General features: G+C 59.1%; 1 protein-coding gene across 1 annotated transcript in view; it reads right to left on the bottom strand.

Annotated features, from left to right (window-relative positions):
* Positions 1-366: 366 nt before the first annotated feature.
* The window catches only part of NECTIN1 (nectin cell adhesion molecule 1), a 61243-nt gene continuing 45838 nt past the window's right edge, over positions 367-15771 (bottom strand). The window contains exons 2-6 of the mRNA XM_059415410.1: positions 14647-14997; positions 13853-14155; positions 13307-13424; positions 11837-11988; positions 367-4625 (exon numbers count right to left, since the gene is read on the bottom strand). Coding sequence (XP_059271393.1) covers positions 4078-4625; positions 11837-11988; positions 13307-13424; positions 13853-14155; positions 14647-14997 — 1472 coding nt within the window. The 3' untranslated portion in view covers positions 367-4077. The remainder of the gene's footprint in view (positions 4626-11836; positions 11989-13306; positions 13425-13852; positions 14156-14646; positions 14998-15771) is intronic.

Here is a 15771-nt window from a genome sequence, read left to right as displayed (position 1 = left end):
GCCAGCCGGGGTGGGGTGGGGGGAGGGCTGCCTCAGCCAGCCCCCAGCCTCTCCGGCTGTGTGGCCTGAAGGCCTCCCCACTTGGGCCTGCCACTGCTGCCCACAGTCTTCCCGGGGGTGGGGGAGGCTTCGTGGCAGCTTGTGCGCTGGGATGAGGTCTCAGGCAGGCCCCTCACACCAGGGACGGGGTCCTGGAGGGGTCTGCGTTGCTATCCCAGAACACGGGCCCCCTGGTGCGGGGTGGGGTCTCCTTTCCCTTCACTTCCCTGCCAGCCTGTCTCTAGCTTGACCCTGTCCCCACACCCATGGCTGGGGACCAGGGCACAGCCTCCGTTGGGAGGTGAGGAGTGACACAGACAACCCGGGTTGTTTTAAACACTTTATTTATAAAAAAGTACATTTTTTTTCCTCAGTACATTTTTCAACCCATCTTTTTTTTTTTTTTTTTTTTTAATACAAGTAAAAGGGGGTGATGCAAACACCCACCCTGGGTCAGAACCAGGAGAACCTGCTGGGCTGTCCCCGGGACCAAAGACGACACGGTGACGAAGAAACCGAAGGCAAGGTAGCGGGTTGCACTCAGAGGTGAGGAGTGGCAGCTTCTCCTGGATTTTTGTTTCCATTTTATACAAAGAGGAAACCATTGTTTTCTGGCCTAGAATCCTGTTCCTCACAGCAGGGGTCAGAAGAGCAGCAGCACCGGTGGGACAGGGGCTCCTCTGGCCTTCCGGCGGGACAGCAGCAGCGAGAGGCCCCAGGACCCCAGGGCCTGCCCCCCTGGGGCGCCCGTGGCCAGAGCAGGGCTCTCTGTGGGTGCGGGGGCCTGGGAGGGTCCTGCCCAGTCCTTCGTAGGAGCGGGCTCCTGGTGGCAGCTGGGCTTCCGAGGTCTGCCCGGGCCCCTGGAGGCCTGCGAGCACCCCCCACCCCTGCCCCTTGGGTGAGCTGCTCACATCCACCAAACACAATTCCCGATTCCTCTGCTCGGAGGATGGCAGAAAAAAATTATTGCACCAGTGGCTTGGGCACATAGGAGGAGGTTGGCAGAGGGGGCACAGGTCCAGGGAAACGAGGCTCCCATGAGTCTCTCTAATGGCCTGAGCACTGGGAATTCACCTCTCTCCTGTGGGGCTTTCAGCAGGACCAGCCCAGTCCTCGGCCACGGCCGCGCGTGCGCACCTGTGCATGCCCAGGGCACCTGTGCTTGGGTCTGTTGGGGGGTGGGGGTGCCCCGCGCATGCGTGGACGGGGCTGGAGGTGGCTGTGCGCGCCTGCTCACGATCACCAATCCCATGCTGCTGCTTTTCAGCTCCTTCTGATGAAAGGGGACTCAGATGCTTTTACACATCAGAACTATATCAAAACCTTAAATGGGTAGGGGTCAGGGGGTTGGGGGGCCAAGAACAGGGAGGGTGACAAGAGGCAGGGTGACAACTGGGGGACGCCTTGGCACAAGGAATACCAAGTTTATTTCATTTCCAGCAAAGGCAGAAGCTCAGCTCATGCTGGGGCATGAAGGAGAAGCGGAGCGTCCTCGTCTCTGTTGGGCCAGGCCTCCCTGCCGCCAGCGGGCTGTGTCAGGGAGCCCAGCAGCAGGTCCCACCTTCCCGCAGACTCGAGGTACAGAAAACCCCACCTCCCCAGGCCCGAGTGCCAACCCCCGCCTGCCTCGTGCCCACCTTCGGCCCCGAGTAGCAGCTGCCTTGCTGGGAGTGCCGCTGGGCTCCCGGACAGGCAGCAGCCTCCCACACGGTCCATGCATGTGGCATGGGTCCCACAGTTTGTGCTTTGCTTGGGGGGAGGGGATGGAGGTGTCTGAAAGGGGACTCAGTGCTTTGGCTGGGCTCAGGGGCCCTCCTAAGTACATCATAGAAGGAGGAACAGGGATTGGCAGTACAGGATAAGGGAGACACAGGAGGAAGAGTTCTTTGTTTCATGGTTTCCAGAAGACAGAGAATGCCTCTATCAAGTAAGCCCCTGGGCACAAGGAGACCAAACAGGGGCCAGAGTGCCGTGAGGTGGGATGTAACATGGAGAAAGCCCTCTGCCCTGCCAGGAGAAGCAGCCCAGCTCCTCCACACCCCTCTGCCCTGTGGCTAGAAAGACCTCAGAACGTTCTCCTCCAGCTCCACCCCATCCAGTACCCCCAGTGCCAAGAGGGGAGAGCTGCCCCAGGGCTGGCATGGCTTCAGACTTCTGCTACGTGGCTACTGGGCAGCCAGGGCTGGGGTGAGGGCAGTGGGGGCCAGGTGAGGGTGGCCCTGCTGGTGGGCCCAGGGTTGCCAGGGCAGAGACAGAGCTGGGCAGGGATTCAATAGCAGCACCAGGGAAGGGAGGAGGGGGTGCTGGGGCTCCCTTGGGAAGCCTATGGCAGGGTAGGTCAGTGCCCCTGGGGCACAGAGTGGTCTGCTGCCTGCCCCCCCAACACTTGCCATCCCACAGAGCCCTGGACAGCCTGGGTTGAGTTAACTGGAACCCTAATGGGCAGGCATGAGCCTGCCTCTCCCATCCCAGGGTCTTTCCTATCCAGAGTGCTGGGGGGACCAGGGTGGGCAGATGGAGGAACTGAGGCACTTTGAGCTGGGGGAATGGAGAGGGCTGTACAGACAGGAAGCCCTCGTCTTGGGTGACTGATGGGGACCCAGAGCCCCATTCAAGGAGGGAACCTGTAACTCAAAGGGAAAGCTTCCCTAAGGATCCCCTACCCCTTTCCCATCCCCAAATGGAGACCAGTTACAGCTGAGCAGGGAGGGAGAGAGGAACGTGGTGAGGGGTGAGCAGGAGCTCCTGAATCTGGATTCCTCGTGACCCCACTCCCCTTGCATTTCTGGCAAGCCTAGAACATCTGCATTGGACTTGGCAGGTGGGCTGCCCACTGTACTCTTCGTGCGTGTTTGCAGAGCTTCTCCTGTCGACTCCCTTCCCCACTGACTGGTGGTACTCGGTCACCTCTGTCACCTGGACATGTTAGGGACCCCCCAGCCCTGACTCTCCAGGGGAATCAACAGTTACCAGCACTTGACAGGTAAGGGAGAAATGGGAGAAACTCCCCTGCCGAAAGAAGCATTTTGGGGCCAGCCTGAGCTCCTAGGGTAGAGGCTCCAGGGAGCTCTGGTCTCAGCTGTCCCTGCACACTTCTGAAGACTGTCCCCACCCTCCACTGGGAGGGCAAAAGGTGGAGCAGAGAGGGGCGGGCCCCGGTGCTGTCCAGCCTGCAAGGGCATGTAGACCCGGGGGAACGGAAGGGCAGACATGAGCGGCGAGTGTGCATGTAGGTGTCTGTCATGCGTTGGTAGAGGCATACGGGAAGTGTGGGTCAGGGTCCACCTGGAGCCCCACTGTGTGGGGAGCAGATAGGGATCAAGAGGAGAGACGCACCAGAGCTGGGCCAACTTCATTCTCTGTCGGCCAATGAGGAAATAAAATGTAAAACCAACCTCGCCAGGAAAATACACTGCCCAAGGCCCTGGGTGGGGACCTCAACTTGATTCACTTAACGAACAAGACAACCCTGGGTGCTTTGGAGAAGCCTCTCCCTGCCTCTCTGGCGCAATGGCCGTCTAGACCACGGGTCTAAGCTCCCGGCTGCTCGTGGCAGGGAGGACTGGGTTCCCTCTCCCTGGGAAAAGAGCAGCAGCAGCTGGGGGTAGGGCGGGGCTTCTCCCCTTAGAGCCCCCTCAGCCCTCCACCCCCAGTGGGAAGGACGCAAACAGATTCCAGTGTTGGGGGGTGGGGGAGGGCTGGCTCCCCAAACCCTGGAGGGGTGCCCAGGTACACAAGACGAGAATAGGGCTCCCCCACACAGAGGGCAGGCGGAGGGTCAGGGGAGAAAAGGTACAGCAACACCAAAGCCACAGTGAACACAACAGCATGGGGAGGGCCGGGGACGGGGAGGAAATCAAAACCAAGCCAGGTCGTGTGTGCCCTGGGCTCCCCGCTCCCCAGGAGTGTGGAGCTGGCTTTGGGCAGCTGGGTGAGTCTCTGTTGAGCTCCCAGAGGAGAGGGCACGGGGGTGGGCAGGGGGCGTGCGGGTGGGGGCTGGGGAGGAAGAGGCGCAGACAGAGGCTCTGGTGGTGGAGGCTACACGTACCACTCCTTCTTGGAAATGAAAGACCCATCGTTCTGAGAAACCATGTTCTCGGCCAAGTCCAGCTGCTCGGGGTCATACTGGTAGCCCAGAGTCCGGTCCCCGTAGCCATCCTGACGGGCCTCCGCCTCATCCACGGTGAAGTAGGGCCGCTTGGCGTCCTCATCGTATTTGGGGTGGGGACCGCCCACCTTGCGCTCGCCCCCTCCGCCGCCCTCCTCCTCCTCCTCTTCCTCGTAGCTGCTCCCACCCAGAGGGCCGGGCTTCTTCTCATCGTCCGAGTCATCTGGGTACTGCAGGTTCTGGGCCATGGGCGGGTGGTGCTGGGGGATGCCCGCCTTGCTGTAGCCGTTGCCGTACACGTGCTTCTTGGTGCTGTAGTCACCCTTGAAGGTGTGCCGGCGCCGGCGCAGGGCCACCACAATCCCGCCGACCACGATCACCACCAGCAAGATGCTCCCTGCCACGCCCCCAATGATGGCCGTGGGCACCTGCCCCGCGCGCCGCCCGTGTTCAGGAGGAGACGGGGTGTAGGGGAACTCTGGGTGAGGAAAAGACATGGAGGGGGACAGTGTCAGTGTCTGTTCCTGGGGGGAGTCGGCAGGGGTGGCAGGAGGCAGGGGATGGAAAGGCCAGGAAGCAGGGGGTGGAGGGGACGAAGCTTAGAAAAGTGGAATGACCTGCCCGAGGCCACCAGCCAATGATGCAACACCAGTTCGTTCTTTTGCACAGAGAGCCTGCGCCGGACACCTGCAGGTCACTGGGTGCCCACGTCTGATTTCACTGTGCTCCCGAGGGCACACCGAAGAGGACAGGGTCCCAGGCTGGCCCCAGGGACGCCCTGTGAGTGCCAGAAACCAGGGCTGTGGTTCTTGGCAGCGGTCTGGCCCTGCAGAGCCAGGTGGGTGCTGAGAGTACTGCCAGCCTGGGCCGGGGGCAGAAGACGCTCAGCGTGGCTGTGCACGAGTGAGGTGCGAGCGCACATGCACACACATGGCGACGACGCATACACATGAGGGAGTGTGCCAGGGCACACCCTGGCCATCACGGCAGAATGCGCGTGCAGAAACGTGCACCCCAGTGACAGGGTGGAAAGGAGGAGGCAGGAGAGGTAGAGGGAAGAGAAAGGAAGCAGGAGGTGGGAGGGAAGGCTGATTGGGGGAGCGCCTGTGCTGCCCCTTCCCTCTCCGTACAGGGCCTTCCTTGCCAGAGGCCGAAGGGGGTCGGAGGGCAGGCAGAGGGAGGCGGTTCCCAGCACCACCACAGGGTGGCACCGGAGACCACGGCTGACCTGGGTCAGGAGCGCTGTGGGCAGGTTCTGGGGGAGCCTGGGAGGGCTGCCAGGCTGTTCTAAGCCCTCCTCACTCAGGCCCAGGCAAAGGTGTATGGTTAGGGCATCTGTTCTGGTCTCCGGGAATCGGTTCCTGCCAGCTCACTCCCTCAGTGGGCATCACCCGCTCTAAGGGAACCTGCTCTTCCTATGAGCCCGTTCCGTCCTTCCAGAGGGGAAGCTAGCCCCTGTGTGGGAGTGGGTGGGGTGCTGCCTGCAGCAGGCAGAAGCAGGCCCGAGACTAGAAGAGGAAAGGACTTCTGGGAGTCCAGGCTGGAAGGCCCAATGAAAACAGAGGCCAAAAGAAGGGGAGGCCATTTATCGGCAGTCACATGGCTGAGCAGGGACCACCCAGATGCTCCTGTCCTGGCCTCTCCACCAGGAAGGAGTTGGCAGAGAGAGGCACAGCCACTTGTCACCACTGTGTCCTCCATGCAGGTCACCAAGTGGCTGCCCAATAAATATTTACTGAGTATTTGTCCTTACTGCTCACTTCCAGAACCGTTTCCCTGGAACTTCAAGCTTCTCCTGCTTCACTAGGTCCCATCTGTTTACTGCCTTCAAAAGGGCTGCACATGGCTCCCCCACAAAGTGGGAGTTGCTTCCACAAGGTGTGCCCGAAAGGCAGCTATCAGGAGCCTAGCCTCTGTGCTTTCACCCTGCCTGCTAACTCTTCAGTTCTCACCTCTAACTTACCTCATCACTTCACTCATCCATGCCCCCATCTACTGATCTATCTACCCACTGGTCCATCCACTAATCCAACCATCCACCCACCCACTCAACCATCCATTTACCTATCCACCCCCTTAAACATCCATCCATCCACCCACCCACCCACCAAGCCACTAAGTCATCCCTCTACCTATCTACCCCTCTATCCAGCCATCTACCTATCCAGCCATCTGCCTCTCTACCAATCCATCCATCTACCCAATCAACAAACATCTACGGAGCATCTGTTTTGCTGGTCACAGAATACAAGAAACAGCCTCCCAAATGACACCCTTAGAGACAAAGCAGCATGCAGACAGTCAAGGGCACTGGCAGACAGGGGCCTCAGGAGTACAGGTGAGGGAGAACACTGTGGTCTGGAGCTAGCAAAGGCTTCTTGGAAAAGACTTATGCCAAGCCTTGAGGATGGCAAGGACTTGGAGAGGCCAAGAGAATAAGAAAGGCATTCACATGGAGGGACCTACCTTTCCTTTCAAATTTTTCCATCTAACCCTGTTAGACTCTTCCTATTCAATGTTTTATCACTTCATGCCAGGTAGGAGATTCCTGTAGGAGATTCTTGAATCTCCCACCTCCATTTGGTCTCTGTCCTTTGAGTCGCTCTGTCTACAGTCACCAGGTTAATTTCCAGTGTGTAGACACTACCACTCCCTTCTTCAAAGAGTAGCAACGACGTCCCCACTGCCTGCGGACTTGATCTTGGCTATGGCTAACTCTCCAGCCTTGCCATCCAAGTTGGTTCTTTACTGCAAGCCTCTGCTCGTGCTGTTGGCCCTTCCAGGAATGCCCTTCCTCATTCCCTCATGCCCATTTCCATTCCTTCAGTTTTTGAATGGCTAAAGGTTTTTTGTTTTTGTTTTTTGTTTTTTTTTCAGGAATGAGGAAAGAGGAGAGGGGTTGGGAAGTGGCATCCCCATGATAATTTGGGACTGTTTCTATTCATGTATGTTATAGCTGTGTGAGTCTAAGTTCCACTATATTTTTACGCTTTCTGTGACGGCAGAGATCCAACGAAAAAATAAAGCTCTCTGACGTTTTACTTGACTAGACTGAATTTTTTGGGCCCCACTAATCAGGGTATGGTAGAGTTTGGTGTATTAACCTATTTCGTGATTACAGCTTGTGTCCCAAATTAGTCTGTAAATTCGAATTCAGAGTAAATCTAGAACCTGAGGACTTTCCGCCATCGCTCCGTCCCTAATCCAAGCCATCATCACCGATCACTTGCATTAATTTTTTAAATATTTATTTGAGAGAGGAAGAGAGCGAGAGCTTGAGAGAACGAGTGGCAGGAGAGGGAGAAGCAGATTCCCTGGGGAGCAGGGAGCCTGACACAGAACTTGATTCCAGGACCCTGGGGTCATGACCGGAGCCGAAGGCACACACTTCACGGACTGAGCCCTCCAGGCGCCCCTGTCACGTGCATTATTGCAACAGCTGTCCAACTGGCTTCCCTGATTCTTCCTTTCCCCTCTGGAGACCCTTTTGAACACAGCAGCCACAGAGATCCTGTCAGATCTGAAGAGTTTCAAATGTCCGACATGACCTGGGCCTCTCTGCTCCCACCTCTGATTTCATCTCTTGCTTTCCTCCTGGCTCACTCTGCTCAAGGCTTACCCAGGGCCTTGGCACCAGCTGCCCTGTACTCCGGCGCTGCAGACGGATTTCAGATGCCAGGTGAGGGTGCAGAGGGAAGCGCTCTGGCCTCAGGAGATGGGGCTGGAAGGCCGGAAAAACTACAGTTCCCAGGGTGCACAGCTGTGGCCGTAGGGAGGGTGGGAAGGCCTGAGGTCAGGCTCTGGGAAGCCCTGTCCTCCCGAAGTAGCCGCGGCAGCTGTGCAGCGTGTCATCGGGCAGGGCCTTGTCATGCTGGAGCTGGACCCCAGCCCTCCCAGGGGCCCAGATGTAGCCACCTGCGCACTGCTGCCATCCACCAGCCAGGCCTCCCGTGTGCACACTCAGCATACAGACAGGCGCCTGCCGGCTTGCCAGAGCACGTTTGCACACTCAGAGGCACACACCCACACTTACGCGCTGGCACGTGCCGTTGCAGGCTCATACCAAGCTCACACATCCCCTCCGTTCCAGATGGACCCTGAAGCCCCACCAACATGTGGTGGTGAGAACTCCCAGTCTAAGAGGAAGACCCGTTTCCTTCACCCTGCAGTTGTCACCCCCAGTGGATGAGTTTGCGACATCACCAGAAGTGGGAACTGGGGCAGACACCCTCCTGATCTGCCCCTGGAGCAGCCTGGAGACTCTCCTCCAGACAGCACCAGTCCAGGGCTAGACGCTGCCCCATCTAGCCTCTTTATAGTCTGGCCAAGGCCATACCCTGAGCACCTCTCCCCCACACTCACAGAGGGAGAAGGGAGCTCGCTGGTTTGTTTTGGGACTACAGGGCTAGCCCTAGGAAACTGCTCCTCAGCACTCAGATCCTGGAAATGGGCTCGTCTGAGGGACCCAGGCGCTGTGGACACGTACACACAAATTCTGGTGTGTCCTTCCCCACCGGCCCCGTGGCCGCAGCGCAGGCCTGCTGCTCTCCATTAGGGACAAGCTCACTGTACAGCCCCTAACTAGTCCCCTGGTGCCATCCACGCAGCCTCTCAAATGCTTGGTCTAAGCCGTCTGCCTCCCCACGCCGCTTCTCTGCTGAGAACCCTCCAGAGAATCCCCTTTGACAACACAGAGAAAGGCCCACTCCTTCCATTCCTGCCCACTCGGCTCCCACAAGCTTCCCCTGCCTGTGAACCCCCATCCTCCCATCACTGCCCACTCACTCATCCCTATAGAAACAACTCAAATGCCACCTTCCCCAGAACCCAGGACCCTGAGAAGCCTGTGCTAAAGTGTGTCTGTGTGGGGGCAGTGCACTGCACATGCGTGCCCTGCACACGCTTGGGTCTTTGGCGCACACCCTGCTGCCCGCCACCTCCCCCCGACCCCAGCTGCTCTTCATTTTCCTCTCCAGATGCGCCCAGGGCAAAGCTATTACCCGAACGGATGGCCAGGATGAAAAATTAAATTTCCACTTATCTGTCTCGCTCATGCATTCCCTCCTGACTAGTGGGGCTTGGAGCCCAGGGCATTGCTGTGCCCTTCGGATGGGGCCCTCAGAGAATGTGACAGACACTAGCTGATGCGGGATGAGGTCTGGTGGTAGTGGCGGCTGCTCGGAAATTGTCCGTGAGCCCAAGAACACGCAGCTCTGAAATGGCTCCGGCTTCCTGGCTGAGCCTCCAGAGGGGATGCGAGAGCTTCCCTCCTTCCCTTGGGTTGGCCAGTGAAACCGCTCCTGGGACCACCAATGAGTGATTCAGTGAGCGTCATGCTTCCTTGGCTTCTGCCTGACTGGGCTGTCAGCAGAGTGTCCCTATGCAAGGCCCTTCTCACCACTCCTGCATGTGACTTTGGTTACCCCCCACCCCCTGGTCCCGCTCAGTACCTCTGGGGAGCACAGGAGGAGAGGCTATGTGCCTCCTCCAGTTGGAGCCCTTGGCAGCTTGGTCCCCCTGCCCACAGGGCCAGTGAAGCCCGACCACAGATCCCATGCGGGGCACCCCTGCAGCCATCAGCGCAAGGAGATGGCCCACCTCCACAGCTGGCTTCTTTCCTCTGTTTTGTAGTCCGGGCCTGACAAGTGCCCCCTTCCCTTCCTCCCTGCTCCTGGACCTGGTGACTTTGACGAGCAACCCTGCACTCCTGGGCATCCCACATCTCCTGAGCTTTGGGAGAAGGGAGGCTCTACCTTTGCTGGCCCAGCCCTGCCTCTGGGGTGGGTAGCACTCCTTGGCTCCAAAAGCCTAGAAGGGCCTCTGGCTGGTCCACTCATGCCAGGGGCAGGATCACAGGGAAGGTGGGGGGGTGGGGGTCACTGCTCCCAGGTTTTCAGTTTCCTCCCCTGATTTTCTGGTTCGCAGCTTCCCCAAGGAGCCTGAGTGGTGGAGGCTGACACAGTGGTCCCCCAGCTGGGGGTGGGGTGGACCAGGGTGCTGGTGGCCCCCCAGTGGGGAAGGTACTGCCACCCAGGGAGGGCTTGGCATGTGCAAGCTAGTGGAGCAGGCATCTGGCCTGAGCGAAGTGTGATGATCTCTGTATGACAGACTGACAGGCACAGCTACAGGCACACACAGCCCAGGCCTGTCCGCGTGACCCTCCTAGGATACGACTCGCGGCGGCGTGGTCATGCTTCCTTACCAATACTCCTCACTCCTCATCCTTGTCTGCACTGTGGCCCCCACGGCCAGAGCTCGGGCCCCTGCGAGGCTCCTACTGAGCTCGACCCACATTTTCTCCAGGAGCGGAGAAGCGTGTGAATCTGCCCTGACCTCCAGCCCAGACCCGAGCCTGGAGGACAGGCTGCCTTAGCTTTCCCCAGATTCCTCCTCAGCCAGTCAGAGAGCAGAGGGCAGGGGGTTGAAGAGAGCAGCGAAGGACCAGGGATGCCACCTTCCCGGGTGAGGGGGAGACGGAGTGGTCCCAATGGCAGGTCGCAGGCCCCACACACCGTCCGGCTGCTCCCTGGGCAGCTGTGCCGGGACATACCCACAAAGGAGGTCTCCTCCTCTCTGAGACCCAGGCCCAGAGCTGAGGCCTCTCCAGTCCGTGCCCGAGTCCTGTGCCTGCCCTCCGGTGAGACGGTCCAACCACCCACAGGCTCCACAGCTCCCTGATGTCACTTCCTACGCACAACACGCGCCCTCTGACATCACTTCCTGCGCATAACACGCACCCCTCTGATCTGACGTCACTTCCTGTCCATCTTGGCTGTGGCAGCAACATGACACCACCTCCCTAGCCAGGCGCTTCTTTCTGTCACTTCCCTATCCTGCGACCAGCTCAGCTACAATGTTAAAGACACTCCCCGTTGCAGCTGTGAACTTGGGATGGCAGCTGTACCCCTCTATTGGCTTGTTTTGATCCTTCCATTAATCATGATAATGACAGAGATCGAGATCCTAATCACAGAGCATGGGCCATTTGTTGACAGACTGGTCTGCGCTAGGTACTCGGCCCACATTTTGTACATTCTGACAACGAGGCTTCCAGGCACCTCGAGGACCTGTCCACATCCCAGCTGTCTGACGCGGGCGCCCGTGCTGCTTTCACAGCCCATGGCAGGCCTCCCCCAGAACATCCTAGCTCCTGTGCTCCCTCCCTCGGGCCGAGAGGTCAGGTGGCTGAATTTCCTATTCTGCACCGACACACGGCAAGATGCAGGGAAAACAGTAATTTAGTGGGGGGGGCATAGGACCACCATGGCTCTGGGCTATCTCCTTGTTTTCCCTCCAGTGTCCCTGCTTGAGGTAAGCCTCCCCCGGCCGCGCACGTGGGTTTCCTGAACCGCAGGAACAGAGGTGCTCTGGCTGCCGGCATCACAGGGCACGGGCAGCTCTAACACCGCCCCTGACTGCCCTCCCATCCCCCCCAGCATTGTTGCAGATGGCGCTTACTGCCTCCCTCCGACCCCTCTCTGATCGGGGGTCACCCTGTCTCACACAGAGCCTTGTAACAGAGGAAACAGAAAAGCAAAGCAAGGCCAATGGCCAGAGCTCAAGGGGGAATTGGAGGAGGAAGAGGAGACGTGATCTTCCTGCCATGACACAAGCCAAAGGTGGGGGACATTGGTTGTGGAGGAAGCAGTGAGTGGGCAGAGAGAGGCCAGGCAGGGGGCAGCTTCCTACCTGTGATGTTGACCTCCACCTGGCCCGAGCGTGTGCCGATGGGGTTGGTGGCCTCACACACGTAGGTCCCTGCCAGGCTGTAGTTGATGGGCCCCCTGAAGAAGAGGGTTCTGTTCTGGGCCTCCACGCCCTTGGGGAGAGAGCCATTCAGCCTGCGGGGATGGGGAGACAGGGCAGAGGGTTACGACTCTCCCCACCAGAGGCTACCCTAGTGTCACCCAACTCCTCCAAGACTCCCAGACCTTTTGCTGAATGAGTCAGACAGGGTCTGTCTTGGAAGGAAGAAAAACAGCCCCAACTGTCTTCTGTGTTTCACACTCAGTGGTCCCAGCACTGAAATGCAGACAGGACTGGAAGGTACTTGTCCCACTGAACTGATGAGAAACTCTAAGTTCACAGTCAAGGAACACAGCTCCTTGTGACAGAACTGGAGCCCGGGTCTTTGACTCCTGGCACAGTGCTCTTCCAGTTAGACCTGGTTTCTTGGGTTGTGGTTTAACAAGCTGCTCGTGGAACCCCCTCATGGAGGAATCGAGTCCCATTTCACTATCTCATTGTTCCGCTAGACACATCACAGGCCTTTCTCCTGGGGAAACACAGGGAACTGCCTTCTGATCCATGAAGCTAAGGTTCTGTTGGACCTAGCAGCTCCCAGGCACACAGAGCTGACACTGGCAAGCTGGCCCTGGCGACCTGCACCTTCAGAAGCGCTTCTGGTTTCAGGAAGTGGACGGAGGGTGAGAGTGAGCTGGGCAAGCCAGTGCCCTCTGCCTCCCGGAGAAAGAGTACAGACACAATGTGGCAGCCACCTCCTGGCTATCACGTCAGCCTGCTTCTTGACTTCCCCACACCCGTCTTTCTACGTGTTCCATCCAGCTGACAACACCAGCTGGAAAGCACCTTGGCTCAGGCCATCAGAGCCAATTGCAGGAGCGGACCAGACCCTCTAAGAGCCAGGTTCAAAGACTGGGAAGCCAGGAACCAGAGGACGGGATAAGGGACAAGCACGCCATGAACACAGGCATGCTGGGCTGACGGCTGCCCTCTCCTTGAGAATCTGGGGGTGCTGGAGAGAAGGAATGGGAACAAAGAAAGATCTGGGATGCTCCAGAAAGCCAGCTTCCCTGGGGACACCTCGATAAAAATAAATACCGGGGGCTCGGGTGGGAGTGACTCAGACTGAGATCACCAAACGAAAATGACAAAATTCTTTATTAGGGAGAGGAAAGCAGGCAGATCATGAGGGAATCCCCCTCTGGCAGAATGGTTTGTCCCGCTGACCCTGCTGCTGTCAGATGGCGGGGTGTGTATGTACATGGGGTCTCTCGCGGCCCCTCCCCTTCCCGCTGAGAAACCTGAATGAAGACCCTGATTTCCTCCCCACTTAATGCTCCTGGAGGTAGGGTGGGGTATCTCCCTGTGACTGGCTAGGGACCCTGCCGGGAGCCCGGCCCACCCTAGAGCACTTACGTGGTCCAGTGGTATTCGGTGGCAGGGGGGTTGGCGTCAGCTTTGCACGTGAGCTTCACGTCTGTTCGCTGCAGGTACCAGTTCCCATCAAAGCCCTCAATGGTCACCTCGGGCTCATCTGTGGGGCAAGGGATGATGTTTGAGAAGGGGGAGGTCAGGAGAGCAGGGCTCGGGGTGAGGGAACCTCGGACAGGGAAAGGAGGGTGGATAGCAGTGACATGGATGGAACCAGCTTGGAGAGGGAGAGAGAAGGGGAGAGGGTGGTGATCACAGACCCTCAGAGCAGAAGCAGCAAGGGGACTGAGGAAAGGATGAGGACAGATGAGCCAAGGGAGGAGATGGGGGAAGAGAGGAGGGAGGCCAAAGCACCCCCAGGAAGAGAGAGGGAGGGGAAGGCTTGAGAGGCCAGAGAAAGAAGGGGCGGGGAGGGGAGAGCAGTAGGAGACAGAAGCAGAGGAGGAGGGAGGGCTGGCACGGGGGGAGGTGGGTGGGCAGGGGACGGCGGTGCCCACCCCGGGGAACCGGCCCGCCCTGCGCCCTGCTCACACTGCACATTGAGGGTGAGGCTCTCTCGGAAGCGGTCCATGTGGTAGTTGACGATGCAGGCCAGGGACTGCTGGTGGGCTTCCCGGCTGGGCACCAGGCGGTAGCGGCTGATGACGGTCACTGTGCCGTTGGGGTTCCGGATCTCCTGGTACTCCGCTTCGCCCTTCAGACGTGTTTCCCAGGATACCACGCTGGGAGGCTTCCCGTTGGCCGAGGTGCAGGTGGCCACCAGGACCTTGTCATCCTGCCCCTTCTTGGCTCGAAGCACTGCCTGGGTACCCTCCACCCAGTTGGTGGGTTTGGCTGCGGGGAAGCGGAGAGCGCCATGGGACCAGCTCCACTGCCTCGCCCAAGGTGTGTAGGCCCCAGACACCCCCCTGGCCATCCTCCCCTCTTGGCACTTCTCCCGGGACAGCTTCACACCTAACCCACGTCCTTCCTGCTCTACGGCTGGGACCTGCTTCTGTCAAGTGGAGGCCTTCTCAGAGCCTCGGCCTGCTCCAGCCAAGGGCTCCTGCCCTCCCCGCAGGGTCTGCTTCCTGGCCACCCACAAAGCCCCCAGGTGGGGCTCCAACCTGAAACCCGATCTCTAGCTCTGACCATGGCAAAGGCCCTGCCCCCAACCCCCAGTGAACTGTGGCCCCACTGGGCTGGCAGGGACCGGATGTGCCACGCCTGGGGCTCGGGGCGCAGGCAACTCAAGGCAAATGACGGGGTCACTGAGGCACATGGTGAGGATGGCCAGGCCCCAGGCCCCCCGCACGAGCAGGGAGGGAGGGGTGGGGCCAGCTTACCCATCACGGTGAGGTTGAGCTGGCTCTCTCGATTGCCGGCGGGGAAGGTGGCGAACTCGCAGATGTAGACCCCCTCGTCGTCCAGCTCCAGGCGCGAGAGGCGGATGGTGCCGTCGATGAAGGAGGGCCGCAGGAACTCCACGCGCTCGCGGTAGGGGTTCAGCACCGAGACGCCCATGGCCGGGTTGTAGATGGCCACATTCTGCTTGGAGCTGTTGGTGGCCTTCTGCCACGTGACCTGGGTGATCTTCACGTCGGGCAGCTGGTTGGCGAAGCTGCAGTGCAGAACCACGTCGGTGCCGATGAAGCCGTACATGGAGTCGTTCACCTGGACCACCTGGGCCTGGGGGCCTGGTCAGAGGACACGCAGGGGTGGTCAGCGACAGGCACGGCCCCCTGCCCGCACTCCTGGGCCACTGCTCCCCTCTCTCTGCCAGAACTACTCTTCTGATGCTGATCACAGAAACACTGATTGCTGGTACTGAAAGCACTCTGGGAAATACTGAAAACTACTGTGGAAACCGCACTGCCCAGGATCCCGCTGCGCAAAAATATCACCAATAATCCTGGAGGAAATGTCCTCTTTTACTTTCTTCTCTCTACATTCTCCCTCCCTCACACAGAGCCAGAATCATACACTGGACGCACTGTTCCAGAAGCTGCCCTTTCCCCTCATGACACATCGTGGCTGCCACCTCTCAGCGGTAAACTCACACTGCCTCCCTGGTCTTGGATGAGGAGGGCCAGCGCGCTGTCTTCTTGGGAGAGGACAACCTCATCCCCTTTCGGGGCTTCAGTCCCCCTCTGGAAAATGGGGCATAAAGTCCAGTCCTCCACCCCACAGCGTTTGCTAGGACAATCAGTGAGACTGAGGAGAAAGTGTGTCAGGAGACAGGAAGCGCTGCCCACCCACATGGCTCACAGTGGCCGCCATGATGGCCATCCCCACAGGTCTTCTCCCCAGAGGCTGAGTGCCTATGGGCTGGGGCAGATGGCTCTGTCCCTCTCACCCAGCTAGGTCCCTGGGGGGAAGTGGGTGCTTCACAAGACGCGGCCTCCTCCAGGTCCTGCTCCTTCACAATCTTGTTCAAATGCCTTGGCTTTCAACATCCCCTCATCTATATT

This window comes from Mustela nigripes, chromosome 1 (assembly GCF_022355385.1).
Source record: "Mustela nigripes isolate SB6536 chromosome 1, MUSNIG.SB6536, whole genome shotgun sequence".
Lineage (NCBI taxonomy): Eukaryota > Metazoa > Chordata > Mammalia > Carnivora > Mustelidae > Mustela > Mustela nigripes.
This window is presented reverse-complemented; position numbering and strand designations above follow the sequence as displayed.